Source organism: Sebastes fasciatus, chromosome 1 (genome assembly GCF_043250625.1).
Source record: "Sebastes fasciatus isolate fSebFas1 chromosome 1, fSebFas1.pri, whole genome shotgun sequence".
NCBI lineage: Eukaryota > Metazoa > Chordata > Actinopteri > Perciformes > Sebastidae > Sebastes > Sebastes fasciatus.
In genome coordinates, this window is record NC_133795.1 from 23,740,904 (window position 1) to 23,755,740 (window position 14,837).

At 40.7% G+C, this 14,837-nt stretch overlaps 2 protein-coding genes across 3 annotated transcripts in view; both read left to right on the forward strand.

The window, feature by feature from the left end:
* cpne1 (copine I) overlaps positions 1-9,054 on the forward strand; it is a 28,553-nt gene extending 19,499 nt beyond the window's left edge. For both annotated transcript variants that reach the window (XM_074638803.1, XM_074638812.1), the window contains exons 2-16: positions 685-813; positions 928-1,107; positions 2,430-2,504; positions 2,656-2,727; positions 3,617-3,700; positions 3,960-4,049; positions 4,191-4,289; positions 4,369-4,455; positions 5,384-5,443; positions 5,763-5,896; positions 6,110-6,164; positions 6,404-6,458; positions 7,035-7,168; positions 7,258-7,494; positions 8,881-9,054. In XM_074638803.1, coding sequence (XP_074494904.1) covers positions 685-813; positions 928-1,107; positions 2,430-2,504; positions 2,656-2,727; positions 3,617-3,700; positions 3,960-4,049; positions 4,191-4,289; positions 4,369-4,455; positions 5,384-5,443; positions 5,763-5,896; positions 6,110-6,164; positions 6,404-6,458; positions 7,035-7,168; positions 7,258-7,494; positions 8,881-9,024 — 1,635 coding nt within the window. In that variant the 3' untranslated portion in view covers positions 9,025-9,054. The remainder of the gene's footprint in view (positions 1-684; positions 814-927; positions 1,108-2,429; positions 2,505-2,655; positions 2,728-3,616; positions 3,701-3,959; positions 4,050-4,190; positions 4,290-4,368; positions 4,456-5,383; positions 5,444-5,762; positions 5,897-6,109; positions 6,165-6,403; positions 6,459-7,034; positions 7,169-7,257; positions 7,495-8,880) is intronic.
* Positions 9,055-12,966: 3,912 nt separating this feature from the next.
* fer1l4 (fer-1 like family member 4) overlaps positions 12,967-14,837 on the forward strand; it is a 40,458-nt gene continuing 38,587 nt past the window's right edge. The window contains exon 1 of the mRNA XM_074638872.1: positions 12,967-13,101. Within this exon, the coding sequence (XP_074494973.1) occupies positions 13,023-13,101 (79 nt within the window). The 5' untranslated portion in view covers positions 12,967-13,022. The remainder of the gene's footprint in view (positions 13,102-14,837) is intronic.

Sequence of the window (14,837 nt, forward strand, 5' to 3'; positions counted from 1 at the left end):
ACTGTTATCTCAACAGAGCTAGAGATACACCATACAGTAAGGTGCATTTAATGTAAAAGAAGATCAGTAGATCACACAGTGGGAGGAACCTGTCAGCAGAACTCTCTGTGACTCCAGATAGTCAGAGAAAATACTTTCTACCTCACTACAAACTGTTAATGACTTTGTTTTGCAGCAGTGAAGTAAGTTACTGACATTAATTGTTTTGGTGCAGATTAAAGTTTGTAGATCCTCTAGAAACTGTTTGGATTCAGTGTGGAGCAGTTGAGACAGCAGTGACTGTCTGTAGCTGTAGTTCTTGGTTAATACATGTTTTTATTGGTGGTGTTGAGTAGAGCTGCAACTAACGGTTATTTACATTATTATACAATCTTGCATTTATTTTCTTGATTTGTTGATTAATTGTTTTCTCTATAAAATGGTGACAAATGTTGATCATATTTCTGTAAGACCCAAGGTGACATCTTCTCATTGCTTATTTTGTCTGACAGAAGAGTCCAAAAGCCAAAGAGGTTCAATTTACTATCACATAAGACAAGAAAAGCAACAAATACTCACTGCTGAGAATCTGGAACAAATGTGATTTTCCCTTGATAACGATTACTCAAATGTCAAAATAGTTGCTGATTAATTTTTCTGTTGCATTGAATTCTGATCCGATGGTCTCTCTCTGTCCCCCCTCAGATGGCGGACTGTGTCTCTAAGGTGGAGCTGAGTGTCTCCTGTACTGAACTGCTGGATAAAGATGTTGGATCTAAGTCTGATCCTCTGTGTGTGCTGCTGCAGAGCTCAGGAGGAGACAAATGGACCGAGGTAACATCACACTACAGAATACATGTCCTTGTTTTTTGTTTTTTTAATTATATGTGAGATAAATTAAACAAAAAACGTCCCTTCTCTCTGTTTGTTTGTCTCCCTCACTGACAGCTGGGTCGTACCGAGCGTTTGAAGAACACCTCCAGTCCGTCCTTCAGTCAGCGTCTCAGACTGGATTATCACTTTGAGACGGTGCAGAAGCTGAAGCTGGGGGTCTACGATATCGACAACTCCAGCTCTGACCTGGGTGATGATGACTACCTGGGAGGGGTGGAGCTAACACTGGGACAGGTACACACCAGACCAGCTTATACCAAACTCAGTAGAAACACACTTTTTTGTCATTGACTCTGGTTCAGTGGAAAACCAGTGTATCAGCTCTTCAGGCTGTACTGATGCTTTTTTTTTATTGTTAAACTTTCATAATATGCTACTGTTGCTCAATGAAGAAATACTCTCCAGCTCTGATGTAACTGATGCTATTGCAGCATCTACATTCACTTCTTCCAGAGTCGCCATTGTTGTTTAGAATGTCCCAAAACACACACCTGAGCCACGCCAGTAGCTGCAGTAGCTCATCACAGGATGCTGATTGGTCCGTTGTCTGGCTTGCCGGACACAAACGCGTTACTTGAAGTAGGAGGTTCTCCAGAGACCAGGTCCAAAGCACACTGGTGCACACGGATTTAAGGCAATCAACTTTATTAGAAGACTAACGTTTTGACGCCAACTGCGTCTTTATCAGAGTCAGTCATGCAGTTTGACGCCAACTGCATGACTGGCTTTGGACCTGGTCTCTGAAGTCTCTCCTGTTAAAAGATTGCCTTATTCTGTGAGCACCGGAGAGGCTCACTATTCCTTGTGAAATGGTTGAAGCGTGTTTAAGCTTCTTTCTTCACGCTTTACTTGAAGCCTGACAAGATGGATTCTCATGTGACACTTGATCCATTTTGATCTTGCGACATCGCGAGAATCCAGCTACTGTGCAGGGTTAGAGAACCACAAAATAGTTGCCAATGAATTTTCGAATGATTGATTAAATTGTTTCAACACTTCAATATATAGGAGATTATTTTGCAGTGTTTCTTGTGTCCAGTGGAGTGTCAGCTCGCAGCTGATTTACTGTTTTTAAAAATAAAGATTATCAATGTGTGAGTGTGTCATGGCGCAGGAGGTTGTTTGTATCACAGTAGCAGTTGAAAACGGAGAAAAACTGATGCTGCAGGTTGGAGGCAGTAAAACTAATAATAATTTTCAGTTTTTGAATAAGTCATAATGAACCTTTTAACAGAGATCCCTCGAAATTGTTTAATTAAGGAGTTCCTCAGAGGCAGAGATGTTTCTCAGGTCCACGCCGCCCTCTGCTGGACAAACTGTAATCGCAACACTGTCTGAATTATATGGACTATATGCACATTTATTATTTGCTTTACAAACGGGGCTTTTCCATTGACACTTTTGGCTGCACCGAGTTAAACCATGCCGCGCCATTACCAGTTTTAGCGAGTTGTGCCGAGCCACGCCTGAGATGGACCGTTGTTTAAAGTGCTTTACAGTTGCTGCTGTCACTACGGTACTGATCCAAAGAATAACCTCTTCTGTGTGTATTCCAGATAGTTTCCAGTAAAACTCTGACCAGACCTCTGCAGCTGAAGAAAGGCAAACCTGCAGGGAAAGGAAGCATCACTGTATGTACAGAGAGTGTGTGTGTGTGTGTGTGCGCGTGTATAAAAGTATAATCATCAGATTATCATTATCGAGCTAAATGTCATATTATATCGTCTCAGTGGAGAATCCTGTAAACATTGTGTGTGTGTGTGTGTGTGTGTGTGTGTGTAGGTCACAGCAGAGGAGATAAAGGACAACAGAGCCATTCAGTTGGAGTTTGAGGCTAAAAACCTGGACAAGAAGGTAACTGCTCTTCCTCCTCCATTTTCATTCACATATCTTGAGGTCAGAGGTCAAGGGACCCCTTTGAAAATGGCCATGACAGTTTTTCCTTGCAAAAATGTAGCGCAGGTTTGGAGAGTTATTTAGCCTCCTTCGCAACAAGCTAGTGGGACATGGTTGGTACCAGTGGATTCCTTAGGTTTTCTAGTTTCATATGAAGACGGAGGAAAAAACTGAGTCCGCTACAACCTCTGAAGTATTGATTGCATTAATGCAAGAAATGAGTGGCGTTAAAATGATTCTGCGCATTATTATAGCGTTAACTTTACCAGCCCTAATCACTTCATGTAATCATCTCTCCTTTCATTCACCAGCTCTGCGGTTACCGTCATGTTACACTACAAATATTTTCTCCGTCTCCCATTCACTACTATTCAATCAGATCAATGGACAAATTCAAACATTCGTTTCCTGTTTCGCTGCGATCCCCAGCCGAAAAGCTAAATAAACACTTGTGCGCTGTTGTTTGAAAATGTAGAAATCATTATTCTAGCGTGGTTTCATTACCATTATTAGTACAATATTACAATACCAGACAGTTTACTGTTAAGTTGCTCTCACAGACTGTTTAACATTTGCGATTACAAACTGTGAGACTAATGTGACCGTACCTTTACTTTCCTTATCTGAAGTCTTTGTCATTGTGAAAAGCCGATTACAAACCTGGTTACCCGCAAAAATGGCAGTTCTCCTTAATCATGTTTCTCTAATCCTCTACCCCGATTACAGAAACCAGTTTCTCGTTTACATGATGTTTAAGAAATCAGAATACTGGAGCAACAAACAGGTTACTTTAGTATATGTAAACACACTGAATGAGATGGCTGCATGTTGATTTTTCTCTGTTCAGGATACGTTTGGGAAGTCTGATCCATTCCTGGAGTTTTCTAAACAAGGGGACGATGGAAAGTGGCAGCTGGTCCACAGAACAGAGGTGCGCGCACACACACACACACACACACACACACACACGCACACGCACACACACAAGCATTTGTGCTTTCTACTCTGAGTGATTGTTGCTTATTTAGTCATGAATATTTAATGTTATAGAGAAATAATTAAGATTTGAAACCATGTTGTGAGACAAAATGTCGTCACTTTCAAGGTCTGAAAGTGAGGACAAGATGATGTCATTGAGATGAAGATGAGGGTGAACATAATGATGATGGTTTGTGTGTGTGTGTGTGTAGGTGGTGAAGAACAATCTGAGTCCGTCCTGGAAGAAGTTCACTGTTCCTCTGCAGACGTTCTGCGGCAGCGACCTCGACAGACCGCTGAAGGTTCCACCAATCAGAATCCACTTCTATTCAAAACAACCAATAAAATCTTCAACAGTTACATGAACTCTCCTCCTCCTCCTTCTCCTCCTCCTCCTCCACCTCCTCCTCCTCCTCCTCCTCCTCCTCCTCATCCTTCTGCAGGTGGATTGCTCTGATCATGACAGTGATGGATCTCATGATCTGATTGGTTCTTTCACCACTAAAGTCTCTGACCTGCAGAAAGCTGCAGGTGGTTCAGCGGTGAGCTCACTGATGATAAAAAACATTTGACGTCTTTCTATTGGCTGGTTTTTAAACTGTCTGTTGTGTTGTCCTCCAGGTGTCGTTCGACTGCATCCACCCTGAGAAACAGAAGAAAAAGAAGAGCTACAAGAACTCTGGAGTCGTCTCTCTGAAGAACTGCAAGGTAGAGAGGACCACATTACCCAGAGTTCTCTGCTTTGTAAACCTCAAGGCCCTGATCAGATAGAGCACGTTTTGAAGGTGGAAAACGCGAGGCAGGTCCGATATCTGATATTAAAAACAAGTAAATGCGACCCAGAAGCTTCAGAGACTGGTTGAAATCAGTTTGAGACAGAGATGGAAGAAATAAGCAATACGTTACCACAGTAGTACATGTCTGTTAGAAGAAAGAGTTACGTATTACAATTCTCACCTAAGTAAAAGTACAAAAGTATTATCATATACTGTATATGCTAGCTGGTAAAGGTGGAGCTAATTTTGATTACTTTATATACTGCTGGGTTGCTAAACCTATAATATATGATAATTTATTAATTGATATAATAATTTAACTTTGCAAAGTAAATACTAACTAAAGGTGTTATATACATGTAGTGGAGTAAAAAGTACAATACTTACCTCTTAGATGTAGTGGAGTAGTGTATATATATATATAGAAGTATAAAGTAGCACAAAATAGAAATAATCAAGTAAAGTACAAGTATTGCAAAATTGTACTTAAATACAGTACTTGAGTAAATGTACTTAGTTATACTCCACCACTGGATTGAGATATATTTTAGCCAGATGTTATAAATGCATCTGTCGACAAGACGCATATGTAATCTATACTCCTCTCGTGTACTGTAACTACATCAATAAGTCTGAGGAAATGAACATTTACAGAATGTCTACGCTGGACATCCTTCAGCAACATTTTGTGCTGTAACATGTAAAACTACTCAGGCTTCACTCTGCTGCTTTTGTGCATAACTGCTACCTGAAGTGTATTTTTACACTGCGGGTGTATTTTCATGTGATTTCATTGAATGTGTATTTTATAATATACAGTACACATGAGTGATTCTTTCATTCACACTGTGTGTTTGCAGCTGTTGACTCAGTACTCCTTCCTGGACTATGTGATGGGCGGCTGCCAAATCAACTTCACCGTAAGTCAACACATAAAAACACATACACATTTTAAATGCTTTATTTTAATCACGTTCAACTTCGCATGATTGAAATAAAGTCAAAGATCGCAAAGTTTTGTGTTCTTGAGATCACAAGATGATTGATCTTGTGATCCTTGTGAACTGAGATACATACAGACGTATCAGTTAGTAATCATAACCTCTTAATTGATCTATTAAACACACTTTATAAACGGTTTGATTAAATTAACATGTAAACGATGGATTTCAGTAATGAATGAATGAATGTTTGTAGATGCGGATTCATGAATGAATGCATGTTGTATGAACACTGTAGGTTGGGGTCGACTTCACCGGCTCTAATGGTGACCCTCGCTCACCCGAATCCCTCCACTACATGAGTCCAGAAGGGTTGAACCAGTACCTGTCAGCGCTGTGGTCTGTGGGCAACGTGGTCCAGGACTACGACACGTTAGTACAGACTCGCACACAACCTACACCGGAAAAACTACACCTTCAAAAATACACCCAGAAACCCCCCATCCCACCAAGCCCTAAACTCCTCACCCTGAATTTAACACCCTAATCCTAAATCCCACAGCATGAACCAGAAACTCTGAATCCTCATAGAGAAAAAGTGCTTTTGTTTATGTGACTGTAACAGTGGTTGTTTTCCTGTTTCAGTGATAAACTCTTCCCAGCGTTCGGATTTGGAGCCAAACTTCCTCCAGACTTCAAGGTCAGCCAACCAATCACAGCACAGCATTCTACAGGCTCTATTGGACTCTTAAGTGTGACATTCATTCATCACTCTTGGCCCCACCCAGAGTCTGTGGGGTGAAATTGTGTTCTAATTTTGTGTTTTGGTTGAATTAAGCGATTCTTTAGAACATAATGACAGCATCAGTTTTCTTAAGCCGTCAGTCCGATTAGAGCTTTTAGATTGTCTCATAAATTGAACTGTTGTTGATCTTGCAGGCTGCAAACCATGAGTTTGCCCTCAACTTCAACCCCACTAACCCCTACTGCCAAGGTACGCACACACACGCACACACACACACACACACACACACACACACACACACACACACACACACACACACACACACACACACACACACACACACACACACACACACACACACACACACACACACACACACACAGTAAAAGTCTTGTATTAAAAATCTTACTTAAGTGAAAGATCTGAAGTAAAAGTAAATGTTCTGCAAAGAAATTGTCTCCGTGACTGACTTACTATTGTGTTAGATTGTTAACGATGTATCAATGTGTAGGTAGAAAGTAGTAGAGAAATAAATAAATAAAGTTTTAAAGTTTAAGTAGCATTTTACTGTTGTTGCTCGTCCAGATGGAGCTAGTTTTTAATACTTTATTTGTATAAAGTAGTTTGTATTTTAGCCCAGTGCTTCCCAACCTGAGGGTCGCACCCCCTCCAAAGGGTCCCAAAATACATCTGGGGGATTGTGTATATATACAGTATGTACATATACATGTGTGCATACAGTATATTGTATATATACTCTATATGTGTGTGTGTTTGTGTAAGATTTTCATCTATGTTAAAGTGCTTCCTGTTTGTCTCTCTCAGGTATTCAGGGGATCATTGAGGCCTACAGGATGGTTTTGCCTCAGCTGAGACTCTCTGGACCCACCAACTTCTCTCCCCTCATCAATCACGTCGCTTCCATCGCCTCCCAAGGCGCGCAGAGCAACAACGCCGCTGTGAGGACACACACACACACAAAAACCCACAAACGCACACAAAAAATAACTAAAAACACACACTCACCTGTGTCTGTATTTCTCTGCAGCAATACTTTGTCCTCCTCATCCTCACTGACGGTGAGATCACCGACTTGGATCAGACCCGGGACGCCATCGTTAGGGCATCTCGGCTGCCGCTGTCAATCATCATCGTGGGGGTGGGGCCGGCAGACTTTAAGGCCATGGAGCTTCTGGATGGAGACGACGGCGTGCTGAGGTCGACTACGGGGGAGGCCGTCACCAGGGACATTGTCCAGTTCGTCCCGTACAGACAGTTCAAAGATGTAAGTCTGTGTGTGTACATGTATCTTTCATGCCCATGTGGAATAGAAGAATAGGATAATTGGGTAATAACAGTGTACCAGAACGGTTTTCCTTCTTTTTTTGCAGATAATTGCTACAGAGCACCTGCAAAAATTCAAGATTCAAAGATTTTATTTGTCACATGCAGGGTGACTCTTGAGGCTGTGTGAAAAGTCTAGTGATAAAGAATTAGAATAAGAATGAAAATTACAATCAGAAAAAAAGACATATAAAGGATAAGATAGATAGAAGATTAAAAAAATATGAATACATGTGATATAAGTATAGGTCATAAGTATTGAAAATGTTGCCGTGCAACTTTTCAGTTTTTAAAAAAGTAAAGTGTACATGTCAGAGTTGAAAACTACAATAATATTTTGTACACACAAGTGGAAATATGCAATCTGCAGGGCAATATGAAGTATTATAGTACAGTATATGATGTGCACGGTCGAGGATATACAGAGGACGGTGTTCAGTTATAGCCCTATGCGACCAAAAGGTTCTAGGACCTATGAAACCAGAAGAACTAAACTAGGAACTAATAATCACCTTTTCGCAATCCTGTATGTCAGATTAATATACAGATTTAGACTTTTGAAACACAATGTTCATAAAACATGTGGAACCTGACTAAGGGCCTGTGTCCACATGGCGTCTTTCTCCTGGCAGAAATGCGTCCGCAAAAAGCACTTTCACCCCTCTAATCACCTTTGTACGATAGACTATCATTGCCCCTTTGCTTTTTATAATCTATTTGGGCTACTCTCTATTTGTTTGACATTTTTTCACTATGAGCACCAACTGAAGGAATAAGTAATTAACTTAACGCTACATTAACAGAGGTTGACTGTACAGCTTACAAGGCGTACAACGATAGAAGCACAACACTCACCAACTACATTCAGTGTCCGGCAGATCTGTTCCCACAATTGGGCTTTTTGGTCTTTGTTATGGTTAATGTCTGTCTGACATATCGTAAAGCTAGACAGAAGATAGACATGGCCAAAACAAGCTTCTCCTCCATTTTCTTGGTAACCGTGGTGAGGAGTCCAGCTGGATGATTGGTTTCCTGAAAAAGAGCAACGGAGACGTGACTAACGCTTTTGAAAAGTTCTGATATTTTCAACTGGAAGCACCACGGCCACACAAAAAAAGCGGAGCGCTCAGAAAAAGACGCAAAGTGCAGTGCTTTTTCTCTGGGTGGCCGCATATACTCTCCTCATTGGGAACAATTAAACATTTAAAAAATAAAAAAAAACGCTATATGGACACAGGCCCTAAGACCGTCTTAACAGACCTATCCTCCGATGGCTCCAGATAAGCATTTACAACACATCTCTCTCTCTCTCTTTGTCTCTCTCCAGGCTCCACAGTCGGCTCTGGCTCAGTCTGTCCTCGCTGAGGTTCCCAACCAGCTGGTCTCTTATTTCAAAATGAGAGGCTTCGACCCACCTAAACCAGCTAAAGCAACCCCCAAACCCGCCCCGACACCCACCCCCAAAGAATAAACACCACCCCTGCACTCCCCAAACCCGCCCCCACACCCACCCCCAAAGAATAAACACCACCCCTGCACTCCCCAAACCCGCCCCCACACCCACTCCCAAAGAATAAACACCACCCCTGCACTCCCCAAACCCCCCCTTAAAGCTGTAGGCCCACCCGCATCTCATTCCAGGATCAGACCACCCACAAAGTCGACCACCCTTCAGGGGACCAACCTGATGTGTTGCTAGAATCTCAGCCAATCACAATGCAGCATTCAGCTGTCAGCCAATCAGAATGCCATGGGCAACCCTTCCCAGTTTTTTTTTTAAACCAGATTTATAATATCTTTGTTTTCTTATTTTTCTCCTCAATAAGTGGATTGATAATGATGTAGTATAGATGATGGATTATTGATTCCTTCTGCTGCTTCCACACTAACTATGCAAATAACATGCCTTTACTAACATATGTTTAACAATCACAGTGGACACAAACACACATACGGACACAGACTCTGTTTCCATTATCGTTGCCATAGTAACAGAAAAAGGTCACTGATCTCCCGAGAGCTGAACCTGTTGAGTAAAAACTGTATTGTAAGTTCTCCGTTCAATACAGTGAGAGTTTTATCACAGCAGCATCTAGTGGACATTAGGGGAACTGCAGCTGCAGGTACCTCACCGTAACCAGTGGTGTCCATGTTACCATGACGGCACCCTGGACCAGCTCTGTATGTGTGTGTGTGTGTGTGTGGCTCTGATTAGCTTTATGATCAGGTATCAAAACTTAGCACTTTGCTCTTGCACTAAATGCTGGAATATTGTATCATGAATGATATTATATACTCTTTATCATAGCTTTACTACTATAGCCTTACTATAAAACTTTACTACAGCTTTACTGTAGTCTTTAGTGTAGCCTGTGTGACCTTAGCATGCTGCTTCCAGACTGTTCTGTCATGACTCTCAGTGGTTTGTTGATACCGCCGTCTTGGCTCCCAGCGCAGAACTCATTTCTACCTTCAAGCCGTGTTCAACCTTCTTAAAACAGCCCGACTCTTGTTTGACCCGTTAACACACCAAACTTGATCACCTCAGTATTGCACACAGGTCAGGCAGCGCATCACGTCATCATCAGTTAATCGTTCATCCTGAATTAACCCTATCAAATGTGGAAAGTATAATTTGGGTATCAGTCAGCAGAGTCACCAATTGATCTCCCTGTAACGTCTATAAACGTAGATCTGCATATGAATGTAGAATCTGTCGGCAGCGGGACAAGATTTTGGTATCGGAAGCGTTCTGGTTTCCATTTGCATTTGGAAGTCGTAACCGTGGTAACCCTCCATCCCACATGACCTGAGCATCACACTGAGAGTCTGTCTGAACAGCTGCTCCGTTTCTTTACCAAAGACTGTCCTCTGAATGCTGGAATGACCTGAACACACACTTATTGTCAAAATGTGTCAAAACTCCTGTTTACTGCAGCAAAGCCACAGTTAATGTTACATTATTAAAGAGTCATTGCCAACGCTTCATCTGCACTTAGAATTAACTTGATACCACTTTTTCCAACCACTAAAATCACCACCACCTTTGCTGTGGATGTTTTTTTATTTTCAGGGTCCATTTTATTGAAGTGAAATATTTGTTTATTTTTGTAGCGCTGAGTTAATTCTTCGTGTTTGGGAACAGAATAATAACACTTGAAAGCTAGAAAATAACAGTACGTTGAAGTGAGTGAAGATTATTTTGTCAGACATATCCGTGGAGTATTTTTAGTTGAAGCAGTATTTTATTTTTCCAGTTGTTTGTCCTCCGTCTGCCTCTGAGGTGCCAACAGTGTCTGCTGCTTCACACTTTGTCTTTGGTTGTTTTGGATCAAAGTTGTTCCACTTTTCTATCAAGAAAACAACAGAAACCGTCACCTGCTCACAGACTCCTGTTAACCTCCTACAGTAGCCAATGAGGGACAGGAGTCGGAGGACATAAAGTGTGAACAGGGTGAGATGAAGACAAAAATATTAGAGCATCTTCTACTCGTCTTTAATTTCTTAAACATCTCCTGAGTTTTCAGAGAAGTTCTGAATCGGAGGCTCGGACTCTTAACAGCTTTACATGTTTTGACAAAATCAGTTTATCAGAAAGAAGAGAGGATCATCTTCTCAATTCATTTTGACCCTGGAAACAGTAGTTAGACAAAAAGCAAGAGATGTACTTGAAACTTCCATATAAACTAATTAAGTGGACCATGAATTCCTCTTGTTTTGTTTGTTTCAAACTGCAGCAGATTCTGTAGATTGAAGTTTGTCCCTGTCAGGCTGCCATGATATCTTCTTTATTTCCCTTCCTCTTCGTTGCCAGAAACTTGTTTTATGTGTGTTTTCTAGTTGATGGGAATATTTGTTTTCACATGTGGTTTAAAGTGTTAAAATAATTTTCTAATGTTAGAAACCTCAGCCAAAAATCAGCTGTTTTCATTTTAAGCAGACTGTTAATGAAGCAATGTGAATGTTATCAAAACAAAAATCATTATAGAAACCTGATCTGAGTTCAGCCGAACATGCTGTATTGTCACTGCAACCCTGGTCTGCACGGTCACATGGTGCTGTGATGTCATTACGTAAAGGAGAAGGGGTGTACAAATAAAAAAAAAAGCGGCTAAAACCATCACAAAATGCTGCCTTACCATATCTTGATAAAGAACTACACCTCCCATGATGCTTTGCTCCTCAGTGCTGCTCACTGTGATCAAACAGTTTTTATCCTCCTTACTCTGTTACATGTTTGTTGATCCACAGCATCATGTGACCAGCAGCTCCACTGCTCACTTATTCAACTAACTGCTACTAACTAACCAGTATAACCAGTAACATCATGTCTGTATGAACGCTGCCTGTTAGAACACAATAATAAAAACACCTTTGGGAAAGAAAAAAAAAGTTTCTTTACTGTTTCAGTGGAGAGAGCTGCTGCTGTTTAAAGGGTCATTCCGCTTTATTCAAACTTTTCATTTTCAGTTTCTTGACCTGTTGGATGTCTTTTTATACATGCCAGCGTGTTCCCAGATCTCAGCTATATATGAACTTGGTGAATACAAAGTTATTATCACAGATAGAAATGATACACTCATCAGTTAGTCCTCATCGTCAGTTTCTCATGTAAAAATGAAACGTTGCATTGTTTGAAAATATGAATATGAACTGTAAAGCCTAAATTTAACTTGTGTTTGTCCAAGTAACTTCTTGTGTATTACTACAGCAGTGGTGGAAAGTAACTAAGTATGTTTACTCAAGTACTGTACAGTACTTGTGTTTTCTAGAGTATTTCCAGTGTACACTACTTTATACTTCTACTCCCTACTTCTACATCTCTGAGGGAAATATTGTGCCAGATTTGACTCGTTTTTTCAGGATGGCCGGGGACAACATTGGAGATATGTAGAAAAAACTTGAACTTATGGCTTTGAAAATAAAATTAGCAAGTTAACAGTTTGTTGTACTTTCTGTTCCTCGTTTTCTTCTTTGCTTCTGGCTAACAGAAACGTCAGCGGTAGCCGTCAGTGAAAACAAACACCAGACTTAATGAAGAAAAGAGTACATTTAATTCAGTACTTTGATTTTGCTGCTTTTGGTTTTCAATAAAGATCTTTTACTTATAATTGAGTATTTTTTACATTGTATTACTGAATACTGTGCGTGCGTGCGTGCGTGCCTGCGTGTGCGTGTGCGTGTGCGTGTGTGTGTGTGTGTGTGTGTGTGTGTGTTTTCCAAGGAGGAAACTAGTTGAGCAACTCTATTTGCTTTCTCAAACATTAGAGAGGACCTGCCCTAACAGACACACACTGTACACACGCACACACACACACTCAGGTGCCTCCTATCACACTGTTGGACAGAAAACACACACAGCAGTTAGTTTCCTACTGTTGAAGAGAAAAGACAGAAGAGAGCAGATGAGACGATGTAGACAGGTGAACAGTTGTACAGGTGAACAGGTAGACAGCTATCAGGATCATCATGTCCATCAGTGTGACTCTGAGGAAGGTCTCCAACCTGCCGGGACGATATGACAGAAAGGTGGAACTCTGCTTCAGAGGTCAGTTACACACACTCACCTCTCCGTGTCCACACGGAGAAAATGTCTTTCTAATATCAGCTGGAACTCTACGGACAAAAGTATGTGGACTACCCTGACTTTAGGGTACTTTTGGTCTCTGGATTGTCTTCATGGTTTGCTCTCAGCTGCTTCAAAAGTAACTAAGTACATTTACTTAAGTACAATTTTGAGATACTTGTACTTTACTTGAGTATATACATTTTATGCCTTTTTGTACTCCATGACAATTCAGAAGCCAATATTGTACTTAATAATACAACATATAATTGTCACATAAATTATGATTTAATATTATAACTTTATTGATACCCGCAGGGAAATTCACAAGCTATAAAGTTATTCAATTTAGCCCCACCTTTACTACTTTTACGCAAGTACAAGATCTGAGTACGTCTTCCACCTCAGGGCAGTGATGTAAGATCCTTTTAAAAGTAGAAAAAAACAACTTAATTTTAAGTAAAAGTACTGCTTTCAAAAAAAAGTACATTAGTATTAAGTAAGAACTCTTTATGTAGAAAGTCTCCTTTCAGGTTGTTATATTATTTTATTACACGGCTTTGTTGAATACTCGATTCTGATTGGTCAATCGTGGCGCTCTACGGTCTGTTATTTCTTTATGGCAGACTGTTGCTATGTATAACAGACCGTTGCTATGGGTGCAGTTCTGATGTCGGACTCTGACCGACCGTTTTATCCCAAATTATTGATTTCTTAAGTAAGTAGCCGTGTAATAAGCAGGATAATGTACAGCTGGCGGGTCATTGTTGTGAAATAAACCCCTTCAGGGAGATTCAAGACCTCTCCGCTTTGCGTCAGGTATCAGAGCCGGCCCTGACCAATTTGGTGCCCTAGACGAGATTTTAGCTGGTGGTTATGTTGTTGTTGGCTTTTTTTGGTAATATTTTGAAATAATAGTATTAAAATAGTATTAGAAAAAGTTATACATTTAGATTTAGTTTTTCTTCCCTCATTTTCGGCGCCCCTATGGATGGATGACGGATAAAGCATTCACCTATACCACCGCCTATGCAACGGACCGGCTCTGATATACATCAGTGGATTACTATCATTGATACATTAATGACAAACATTAACATTAAACATTTTACTGTTGTAGCTCGTCAATGTGGAACTACCTCATTAGGTAGTTTAATCTATAAGTAATGAATCAAACTATTTCAACTCATGTGGAACTAGTGGAGTAAAGTAGCATCAAATTGAAAGTACTTAAAAGTAACTAAAACTCGTGCATGAGGGGACATGTCTGTTTCACCAGCTGGAACAGGGTGTTGTGTGGAACAACAACACAGAGTCATGTGATGTTGTTTGTATTTATTACTGCTGATGTTTGAGTGGATGTAATGGATGAAAAGTAGACATGTGTTAGTGTTCCTCCACTGCAGCTCAGCAAGGAAACACAAAAAGGGAATTTTATGCTGAAAAGACACTAGCTTTTGAATATAATCCAACTTCTTCCATCGTAGATTTTGTGCCCCAACACTTCCACTGGAAGCATGTCATGAAGGGATGTCTTAAAGCTGAAGTAGGCAGGTTGGAGCAAATATGATTTTTAAAAAAAGGAAGTTATTTTATAAAACGGTCACGATATCCTGACAGTAGTGCATGAGACAGTTAATCTCTGGTGTCCTCCGGTGCTCCTAATGGCATCTGCAAGATTTCACAGACCGGAGGACAACAACCAGTCAGAGCCGAGC